At 42.6% G+C, this 11194-nt stretch overlaps 1 protein-coding gene across 1 annotated transcript; it reads right to left on the reverse strand.

Moving 5' to 3' along the window:
* Nucleotides 1-2054: 2054 nt before the first annotated feature.
* Nucleotides 2055-7744, reverse strand: LOC109777357 (DNA polymerase epsilon subunit B). Its single transcript, XM_073510039.1, has 13 exons — nucleotides 7516-7744; nucleotides 7214-7394; nucleotides 6190-6343; nucleotides 5876-6008; nucleotides 5495-5571; nucleotides 5312-5416; nucleotides 5141-5221; nucleotides 4921-5051; nucleotides 4733-4827; nucleotides 4323-4422; nucleotides 3207-3321; nucleotides 3012-3122; nucleotides 2055-2691 (listed from the first exon to the last, which is right to left on the reverse strand). Exons 1-13 carry the CDS (start codon nucleotides 7685-7687, stop codon nucleotides 2545-2547), a joined length of 1602 nt encoding a protein of 533 aa, XP_073366140.1. The 5' UTR covers nucleotides 7688-7744; the 3' UTR covers nucleotides 2055-2544.
* Nucleotides 7745-11194: the final 3450 nt, after the last annotated feature.

The following is an 11194-nucleotide window of genomic DNA, read 5'->3' on the forward strand; positions in this document are numbered from 1 at the left end:
ACATACATGCTATCCATACACCACAACAATTGAGGAAGAGAGAACCAAGGCAAGAAAGATGAAATAAGTATTGGGTGGTTCCATGAACACTTTTTGATTCATGAAGGCCATGAACTCCTCCTTTCTTGAATCCCTATACCTCAAGTTCATCTCTTTCACCACAATCATATCCTTGTGACAGAGTGATCCTATGGGTTCTTGAGGCGCTTTGGTTGAAGACCTTTGATGAAGTTTCCATCAAGTGATTTTGGTTTGCATGTTACTCTTGAAGGGTGTGCGCCCCCTAGTCGGTTAGGAGTAATTTTTTACCTTAGATTACTTGATGTCAAGGACTCGAGAGTTTTTAAGGGCACGAAGATCGCCTATTTGTTGAAGATCTACCACTTATGGAAGGACGGTAAGCCATGGTGAATAGGTTGGTTGTGCTTGGTGGGCCGCTCAGTGGGCGACACAACTGATATTTTTATGATCTTAGGACCATTTGGTTTGAAGCCTCCATCAATGAGAAGTAGGATAGCAAGGTGGGCTCAGCTCTTGTCAGACCCCCGATCAAGCAACGATGCAGAGAGCTAGGCAGGGTGGGAACTTTGCAGGAGTGGGCGGAGCGGGAGCTGGGTAGGCGCGACTCAACAAGGCTTGACAGGTTCCACGATGCAGATGGAGATGCAAGAGAATGAAGGAGTTGACTAAGTCTCCAAAACTTACTTGCAGGCCCACTTGGGCCGCCAAGTCAACCTGACAACTGGGTCCCACCGATAAAAATGTTGCTAGAACGAGCTAATACGAAAATCAATGCTACATGTTACTCGGTGGCCCCTGCAGTGGTGGTTAAATGCAATTTTGGGAAGCTCGTGTTTTCTATTACCCAAGCCCCCAATGTGTTTTTTTAGAGAAGGCACCCAAAGGGCATCTTATAATTGAAATATATAAGAAAAATAGGAGACGATGCAATACAAAACGAGCATAGAAAAATTTACATCGAAAAACATATTGGCCGTCTTCTTCCTTCGATTGTACGCCACCCATCAGAGTTTGAGAAATGCACTAAACCAGCAGTAAGGGAAAGGGGCACCCGCAAATGCCCTCGTCATATCAAACTTTGAAGATCACAATAGCCACTCACCACTAGAAACGAGATCTGGTAATTGTTCAAAGAATATTGATTGGCGCATCACCGCACACAATGCAGGCTTGTCGCCCTTCACCACTAGTCTAGAGGGTTGGGGAAACTAGACCATACTACAGAACAACTTGAAAGAAGAGGTCGAAGTCGCCGCACCAAGATCCAACCAACTGCCTCCCTTGATTCACACCAAATACCAAAATATTAAGTGGGCCAACAAAGGTGGCGACATCTACTCTCACAGGCCCTTTGTCGGCGCCGAATCGAAACGTTCTCTAGATAGGGAGAGGCTGCAAAGACCTTATTCCACATGCCATCACCGCCCCCAACTCGTCAAGGACATCAGAAAACGAAAAGCTAAGGGAACTAAGAACCTACAAGAACAAAGAAGAACGAAAGGGGTGGCTCCCTACTACTCTTGCCACCACCGAGGCCGCCGGATGGAAGAGGAGGACCGAGGCACCATCATGGAGAAGACCTTCGGTGGCGGCTAGGGTTGGGAGGACGCAGACAATGGGATAGATAGCTGGGAATGTGGTTGCTCTGTGAAATTAACTCCAGATTTGTTGTGCTCCAAAAGTTAGAAATGGACAGGTAACCATGTGCTCACAAGAAACACAATCAAAAAGCTAAAAGATGATGCTTCTTTCAACCCTTTAAGCTCTCAACGAGTACATAATTTTGAAAGGAAGCCAACAAGTGCATGTGTGGATCATTGGCTTTGAGATAGCTAACTGGACTTGCCACAAGGTAAGTGCAGATTTGTGCCGATCAACACACAATACATATCATACATAATTTGATCAGGAGGTCAACAAGTAAAGATTTGTGGTACTAAATAAGGGTTTGTGCAAAGTGGGCAGAATTATGTAGTGCCTACCAGCAAGTGAAACCAATTTCCTGTGCATTTGATATAACTGATCGGACTAAATTTTACAAAATTGGAAAATCCAATCTTTTAGAAAGCAATAGGTCTGGACTAAAAATCACAGCTTTGTTAGCATGGTTTACAACAATGGCAAACATAAACAGTACATATTACAGGACTGAGCACCATTCTGTGACTTTAGGGAAAGCACCCTGAGATCATGTTACACAAACACTGCACAAAGGACAGATGGCCAGGTGGGGAAAACACCCTAACAAGTAACAAACACTATGGTCCACAACTATCTGAAGCTATGAATGGGTGATACAAAGTTGAGATGTCAGCATCAGATTTGCTGGAGAAACAGCACCAATTCTATGGATGTCGTTGCTTTGTCATGCTTGCAAATTCGCTTCCATGAAACGGACTCATTAGTTTATATGGCTAAAGTCATAAACACCAGTCCTGATGGCTGATGTACAGGAGTGATAGGCAGCTCATCAAAGGTTCGGTTTGTTACTGATTACAGCTTCAGTTTGTCCCACCTTCAATATTAGCTTTCTAATGCAGAAAGCTCAACCTCCTTAGTGCAAGGACGGTATGCTGCAAAGGTGCTGTCGTTCGCAAAAGAACCAGGATTGAAGCAAGTGATTCCTGTATATTTGAAGGCCTTCTGCTCACTCTTGTCAGCCAATACTATCTGAAGATTCAAACATGGAAGTATTATCATAATAAGAACTCTCAAACTTTTATTGGTAGCAGTGTGGACTGACAATAGTTATAAAGCAGAAAGTATACTTATGTTTTGTGCATGTTCAACAAGTATATTAGCAGACGCATATTCATGGAAGCTAGAGTTGGGAAACATTTCAAGGTGTGGATTGATGATATTTATACAGCAGAAGGTATATTTCTGTTTTGTGCAAGTTCAGCACATAAATTAGCACAGAAGCATATTCATGGAAGCTACAGTCAGAAAACATTTCAAGGTGTGAACAGGCTTGTGCTAAATGGCAATACCATGTCAGGAGTTGGATACAGCCGTAGGCAATGATCGTAGTTCCATATGATAGGTTGCACTGTAAGAGGCAATGGACACAGATGACTCTGATGGGTGATAGTTGCTACTAGCTGAAAAAAAAATGATTGGTTAATTTCTGAACAGTCAACAGCATATATTCTCACTGAGATAATAAATAAATTTATTCAACTTGCATGTTCAAATGGGTCACTTGTTTCTTCCGTTGTTGGTGGAATCAAGCATGACCGCCGCATCCTGTAAAGGAGATCTTGCCGGAAAAAGACGATTTCTTGTGTATAAAACTTAACCCTGGGGAAATCAAGCTCTTATTGGCGTTAGAACAGATGATAAATGGCAAGTCCACAAAGTCCAATATTGTCTTGATCATGAAATGTCAATATGGATGTATGCCATAGTTTGTAGTATACGTTCATTGCAAATATATCCTTATACAGTAGTCTCAGTTGGCAATGAGTGCATGAAGCCTTTCAAGACTAACTGAAATGCCTGTGCCTCAATTGATAGCACTGATGAAAAATCCAGCAAGTTCGGAAAAGTAAACCAAATGAAGATAATACTGCATGCAACAAGTTTTATGATAATAGATGCCAGCTAAGAACACAGTTTCACAGTATGGATATTGGTAGACCAGTATAGTATTATTATTAAGCCTCTTCATCTACCTGTTGCAATTGTGTAGAGATATCTCACAAAAATGAAGATGATAGCTCTGTATTAATCAAAATAACTACGGTAGACTGATGGCAAGTCCAAATAAGAGATTTATGCTTAAACTGGACCAGGGTCACACTGAGAACAACTGGTTGGTACTCCCTCTGATTACAAATGTGAGTCGTTTAAGAATCTGTGGTAGTCAAACATTTTTGGGTTTGACCATCACTATCCAAATAGTTACAAATTTTGACGACATTAAATGGTATTACTAGAACCATCATGAAATATAATTTCACAATGTGTCATTATTTTTATATGAAGCAACTAACGTTCATAGAAATTGATGGTGGTTGGTCAAAGGTCACCATGGACACTGTATGTCTGTATCAGTGTCCAAAAGGATTTACATTTGGAATCAGAGAATAACATGTAGCATAATATACAACATGAAAGGAGAGTGGCATCACCTAATCCTGTGAAGGTTTTATTGATATTTTTTAGCTACATACATCAGATTTTCATAATTGATGCGCAAAAAGATATCCCTGTATTTGTGTGGTCGCTTATAGCGACATAAACAGATGGTTAACATATGGAACATGGAGAATGATACAAGGCAATGCTTTGTGACAAACCTGCAGGGGTTGCTTACAAATATAGCATTTGGGATGTGCTTCTGAAGTTCCTCAATTAGATACTTTGGGAGCGCACACCTTGGGAGAGCTTTAGAAGGTCCTACAAATGTGTTACTATGTAAGAAAAAACAACATGCCAAGCTTAGGAAAAAACAGAAAACATCACATTCCAGCTATAGGGAAAACTAGACTGACAGTATTTATTATCAACAAGCTCATTCCTAATCCTATTGCAGAAATTTTTCATTGGTTAAATAGCATGGAGAATAAATAAATGATAATTGGACATATGAAAGAATAGGCCAGGTTTAATCCATTAGTGAATAAAATGAAGTTGGATATTGCAGCAAACCAAACATGCGGATGACAGTAGTTGTCAGGTAAAAGCATGTCATTGAGTTTTAGAATACCTGCATCATCAGGACCAGGAATGAATAAAAAACGACTATGTTCCTTTAATCTAGTCCGAGATGCGATCATCTCACCAAGCTTTCCAAACTGCAATCTACATAAAGTTACATAACTTAAACTTTGTCTTCGATTGGGAAAGCAAACACGCTATAAAACTGTAGATTATATTTCATGAAACAAGTCAGACCTGAGTTCTTCGAACGAATTGAATGCCAGATTGCAGGGCCGGGAGCAGAAATTTCCCATTAGAACAAAGAGAGAAGGAACTACTTCCACACTTTCATAGCCATCAAGAACGACACCCAACTTCTCCATAGTCTACTCCACGAGATAACACATACAAACATCCTGAGAGTATGCTAAACAATATAGTTATATAAAACATGAATTAATACCAAACTAAATACCTCATAACTGTCGAGCCAAACATCTGAAAGAATGACAAACATGTCATTCACAGCCTTATTTTCTAGTGATGACAATCTTAGCTGTTTAGTGCAAACATAGCAAAACCCATCAGTAAAGATGTTTTCTACAGGACCTATTAGTGACATGCATAACATAATTCCTGAACTTACTGCTTCTTCAGTTGGTATGACACCTCCACCAAAGAAATCAAGCCCCATAAGCAGTGAAAGTGATGTTTCTCTGTCCTCTAAGGGAGGAAACCCACAGGTATTGACCTGCAAATGATTGGAACATAACCACTATCAAGACAATAATACAGGAAAACACTGTAGATTTTATGGTGGACAACAGACCTGAAAAATGCCACTTGAAAGTAATTCTCCTTCTGCTACAATCACTGTGTTTTCAACAAAGAAACCTGAAGTGATTTTGTGTTTTATGTAAGGAAAGCGATGCACTTATTTGAATAAACATAACTCCATATGGCTAAAACAAAATATTTGTACGAAATATGGATTACTGACGCCAATATGATCAGTATTCTACACTATCCCTTCTTAAATGAGAGGGTTTTTTCGTAGCCTTTCAGTGACCAAAGGAACTCAATTGTTTTCATTTAGCACAGCACAGACATGCATCTCTATTTATATATATATATATATATATATATATATATATATATATATATATATATATATCTGCATGAAGGTAACATGGCAATGGTTCTAAGGATATTGCATTCGCCAAGTCAATTGGCACTGCTCCAGTAAGATCCTCCAAGTAGAACTGGCGTTCCTCCAACTGCGATATGACCCCCATGATCCATCTCCGCCCAGTACACCCAACTAAGGACTGTATGGAAGTAATCTACATGAAGGGGGGAAACTGTACGTCATTTCATATACAATGATTAAAAAAAATGGGGAACAAAAGAGGCTGCACAAAGGTTTTGGGGGGAAAGCACCAAGTATTGGACTACAGTGGACTGGGATCACAGAAATCAATCTATAGTAGTAGAAGTAGAACACAACATAATTAAGAGAAATACCTCACAACTTTCATTTTCAGTCATAACAGACTCAAAAGCTGGCTTGGAGAAATATTTATCACGAGCGAGCCTCTGAAGCAGCACTTGATATCTATCCCTGTAAAGGGCGGCTTTATCTCCAGCTTCTCCATGGAGGGCTAATCTTCCAGTATGCCTATATACACAGTGTAATCGGAAATAGCATCAACAAACATACACACAACCTGTTTTAGAAAGTCATGTTTTCTAGTTTAGCATCAAAGAGCAATCAATGTGTCATACTGAATCAGATGCCACCAACTAGAAAGAAACGAATTGATTTAAAGACCAATTCAATCCGGAATCCCTCAGGGCTGAGCTAACAAATTGACCAACTATAAGAAAAAGAAAAACACTAAGCTCCATCAACTATAAGAATCGGATCGGCGGCGCTTCCATCTAACCCGGCAGCTGTCGCTGCCCAGCGCTGCCCCGTCCATTGCGGTCTCTGTGCCACTGAAGGCCGAGGCAAAGAAGTCCACGTCGGCTGTCGTTGGGAAGGGCAACGTGCAGCCAGCCGCCAAGCCCTTAGTTTGACATCTGGTTAGACCAGCCAACATCGGCTATTCCTTCTTGAAGGCGGCGTCTTGGAGCATGCATCCATTGCCTGCTAATATGTCATCGTAGGTTTTGTGATATCTGATATGATTTGGGGATGTTGTGGCGAGGCTTGTCCTATGTGGACAGTCTTAACTTTTTTTTTCTTTTTCCTCTTTGTAAGCTGATTTGTTCGACGTTATTGGCCGTATGCATCACTCGATGCAGAGGCCGAGGGTCTTCCCCTCTTTCCGAAAAAAATAATATCAAAGCTATGTCCTGCATCCATTCTGCAAATTATCAATTTCTCCTGAAAGTTCATTTAATATTTAGACGAATCAAGCAGGTAATAGACATCCGTTATCACCATATTCAGCCATCAACACCCAAGACTTAAGACACAGGGCAAATTCTCAAATCCCGACACCCAGTTTCCCAGATCTAAAAGGAAGTGGCAGCATTTACATACTCGTAGAACACTTTCTTGATTGGGTCGTAGTGGAACCGCGGCACGACGAACGAGTCCACCACCCGCAGCGCCGACTGGACGCTGGTGGCGGAAGGCGACGCCGCGTCGACCGCCTCCTCCGCCTCGACCAGTAGGGACACCACGCGACGGACCGCGTCCCGGTCCAGTATCGACGACTTCACTGAGAGCACCCGCAAAGCACAAAGAGACGCGCACAGGGTGAGAACCAGTCATGAATCGAAGCCTCGGAATGAGAATAGGAGGCAAACGGCCTGAAAGCCTGGGGCGGAGCGAGTACTTACGCGGCTCTTTGTCGAGCTCGTCGAGGAGGAGGTCGAGGGCCTCGTCCTCGGCGTCGGGGAAGCGGGCGAGGAAGGCGGCCGCCTCCTCGAGGGCGTCAACTTTGAGGGTGAAGCCACGCAGCCGGAATTTGCGCTGCAGCTTCTTGCGCATGGCTGCCGACGGCGCCGCCATGGGAGAGGGGGGAGGAGGCGAGAGGGAATGGCTGTGGCGGGAAAGGTGGGTTGGGGTTTGGGAATCTGGCGGGATATCAATTGCAGCGCCCTCGCTGGGCTTGAAGTATCCGCTGCGGGCCTTGGCCCAGTGGGTGGATTGCCTCGGCAAGTTGGACATTGTTGTGCCCTTTTTTTTAGGCTCGCACTAGGCGTCAGCCCATACCCCTAAAAAAAACTAGGCGTCAGCCTATCGATTTCGGGGGCAAATTTAGAACAAACGAAAATTCACTATTACTCCCTCCATTCCAAAATAGATGACTCAACTTTATACTAGAGTTAGTACAAAGTTGAGTCATCTATTTTGAAACGGAGGGAGTAGTATATAACATGATAAACGAACAAGTTTCCCTCAAGTTAGGGTATTTCTCTTCGCCGCCGTCGAGTAGTTTGCTTCCCTACCGCCGATCTCCTCTCCATTGCCTTACTAGGAGCTCCAGGGGCAGTCTTTGGATCATTTTCCTGCTTTCGATCTTGTCCTCGGGTCGAGGCGGGAACTAGAGTTTCACCTGAATCATCTGATCTGTTTTGCTCATCGGGTAAGAGATCTATATGGCATCTGAAAGATCCTCGGGCTCATTAGGGGTTAGCGATGTGGAGCGGATGATGAAGGAGATAGGGTTGAAGGAGGAGGATCTGGATGATGTGGTCTTTGATGAGAAAGACGTGCCGCCGTGGGAAACAAGATGGATGCGCAGGCTCGGGTCAACACCAATAAGACCTATAGCCAGACATGGTTTTTCATAAACATGTGATGGGCATGGGACATAGCACAACAGGCAAAGTTCAGGTCTTTTGAGGATAACCTCTACTCCGTTCAATTCTCTTGTTTGGGGAACTGGGAGAGGGTCATGCATGATGCCCCGCATCCCGGTCTAGTATTGACGACTTCACAGTGAGCGCCCGCAAAGCACAAAGAGACGCGCACAAGGTAAGAACCAACCGTAAAAACGAAGCCTCGGAGTGAGAATAGGAGGCAAACGGCCTAAAAGCCTAGGGCGGAGCGAGTACTTACGCGGCTCTTTGTCGAGCTCGTCGAGGAGGAGGTCAAGGGCCTCATCCTCGGCATTAGGGAAGCAGGCAAGGAAGGCGGCGGCCTCCTCGAGGGCATCAACTTTGAGGGTGAAGCCATGCAACCGGAATTTGCGCTACAACTTCTTGCGCATGGCTGCCGACGGCGTTGCCATGGGAGAGGGGGGGGGAGAGGCGAGGCTGTGGCGGGAAAGGTGGGTTGGGGTTCGGGGAATCTGGCGGGATATCAACTGCAGCGCTCTCGCAGACCTTGAAGTATCCGGTGCAAGCTTTGGCCCAGTGGGTTGCCTCGGCATATTTGGACAATGTTTTTGCCCTTTTTTTAGAGCGCCCCTATATCTCGCCTTCAGCAAGACCGAGGGGAGGCTCGCTGAAGGGCAGACCAAGATGGGATGGTCCAGGAGCGCGGGAGCCCACAGCCTCTTTTTTTGTTTTGTTTTTTTACTTTTTTTTGTTTTTTTACTTCTGTTTATACTTTAAAATATTCTAAACATATGTTTATTTGAAGAAAAAATCTATTTTTTGTAAAATGTTGAACAAGCATTTGGAAAATGTTAAATGTGTATAGAGAAAATGTTTACCATGTATATGAAAATTTTAAGAAGTGTATAAAAATTTATCATGTATTAAAAAAATGTTAATTAAGCATTTGAATTTGTTTGGAACAAGTATTTGAAAAATATTGATCAAAAATTTGAAAAATGTTAAATATGTATAGAAAAAATGTTGACCATGTTTTAAAAAATGATTATTTTTATCATGTATATGAAAATGTTAATCAAGCTCTTGAAAAAATGTTGAACAATTATTTAAAAAATGTTAAAATATGTATAAAAAATGTTAACCATGTATTAAAAGATGATGAATTTTTTTGATCATGTATATGAATTTTTTTAATCAAGCATTTAAAATAATGTTGAACAAGTATTCGAAAAATGTTAATCAAGCATTTGAAAAAATGTTAAATGTGCATAGAAAAAATGTCGACCATGCGTTTATTTTTTTTAATATTGTGTTGAGAAAATGTTAATCAAGGATTTGAGAAAATGTTTAATATGCATAGAAAAATTGTTGATCATGTATTATAAAATGTTAATCTTCTATTTGAAAAATGTAATCAAGCATTCAAAAAAGTTTAAAATGTGTATAGAAAAAATGTTACCATGTATTGTAAAAATGTTAAATTTGTATTTGAAAAATATTAAACATGTATTAGAAAAACGTTGTTGACATATACAAGAAATGTGGAATGAAAACCAGAAGAAACAAAGAAAACCAAAGAAACAAAAAAAACATAAACAAAATAAACCATAGAAAAAAGGAAAAAAAGAAGAAAACCGAGGAAACAAATGCAGAAAATAATGAAAAAAACGGATGAAAAAAAGAAATGAAACAAAAGAAAAAGAAACAAAGAAAACAGAAAAAACGGTGAATAAAATTGGCTCTTTTACCTTAAGTAGGTTGTGTCCTACAGTTCATCACGAACTCAACACATAGCGCAGTGGACGGCGTAGCTATAAACAACCTCCTTCGTCTCAAAATAAGTGTCTCACCTTTGTACTAATTTTAGTGTAAAATTGTACTAAGTTTGAGACATTTATTTTGGGACGGAGGTAGCAAACCCAGGGTTGTACTCCGGCTTCGAGACACAACAATCATTCAGGGAGACGATACATAGTCGCCGCGCTTTTTTTAGACTCGCACTAGGTGTCAGCCCATACCCCTCAAAAAAAAAAAAACTAGGCATCAACCCAAGCTGCTACAACAACAGCACACAGCACTGCGTGCACCGCCGGTGAGACGTACGGTTGCAGCATTGCTCGCCGCTTGCGGCACCGGCAAGCAGCGCCCCTCACCCTAGCCCCTGCAGCACTGCATCTTCGGCTTACTGTGCATGATGAGACATACGTTTGCAGCATTTGCCACTGCTTGTCGCCGACGAGCGGCGCCCCGAGTCCTTACAGCGTGACTGCCCCTGCCCCTGCAACATCGAGCTACCACCTGGCTTGCAGCGCTAGTGAATGTTGATTTGAGCACCAGTCCTTCCTCCGGCCCCGGTGACCAGCCCCCGCCTTGCACCCACACCATCAACCTCCTTCATCTCCCCTGCCGGCGACGTAGCGGCGAGCCGTGTTGATCCGTCTCGGGCCAGGTCCTGGCTCGCCGCAGCCTCCCTGTCTCCAGGCCAGTGTATCGCTCTATGCCACTGAGGCCAAAAATAGAAACCAGACCCCTGGTAAATAGCCAACGTGATTACTCATAGATACCGTGACTGGCACCAGCCTCCAGCCATTAATATTTGCCAATCCACACCTTCTTGGCTTACATCTGTACCGTGGCCAGCGCCAGCCCAGGCTTACTACACTACACCTCAGCGCTTTCGTCATCTTCGCCGTATATAACAGGCCAAGCCCATCGATCACTCGCCGCAACCCAA

This window comes from Aegilops tauschii, chromosome 3, assembly GCF_002575655.3.
Source record: "Aegilops tauschii subsp. strangulata cultivar AL8/78 chromosome 3, Aet v6.0, whole genome shotgun sequence".
NCBI classification, from domain to species: Eukaryota; Viridiplantae; Streptophyta; class Magnoliopsida; order Poales; family Poaceae; genus Aegilops; species Aegilops tauschii.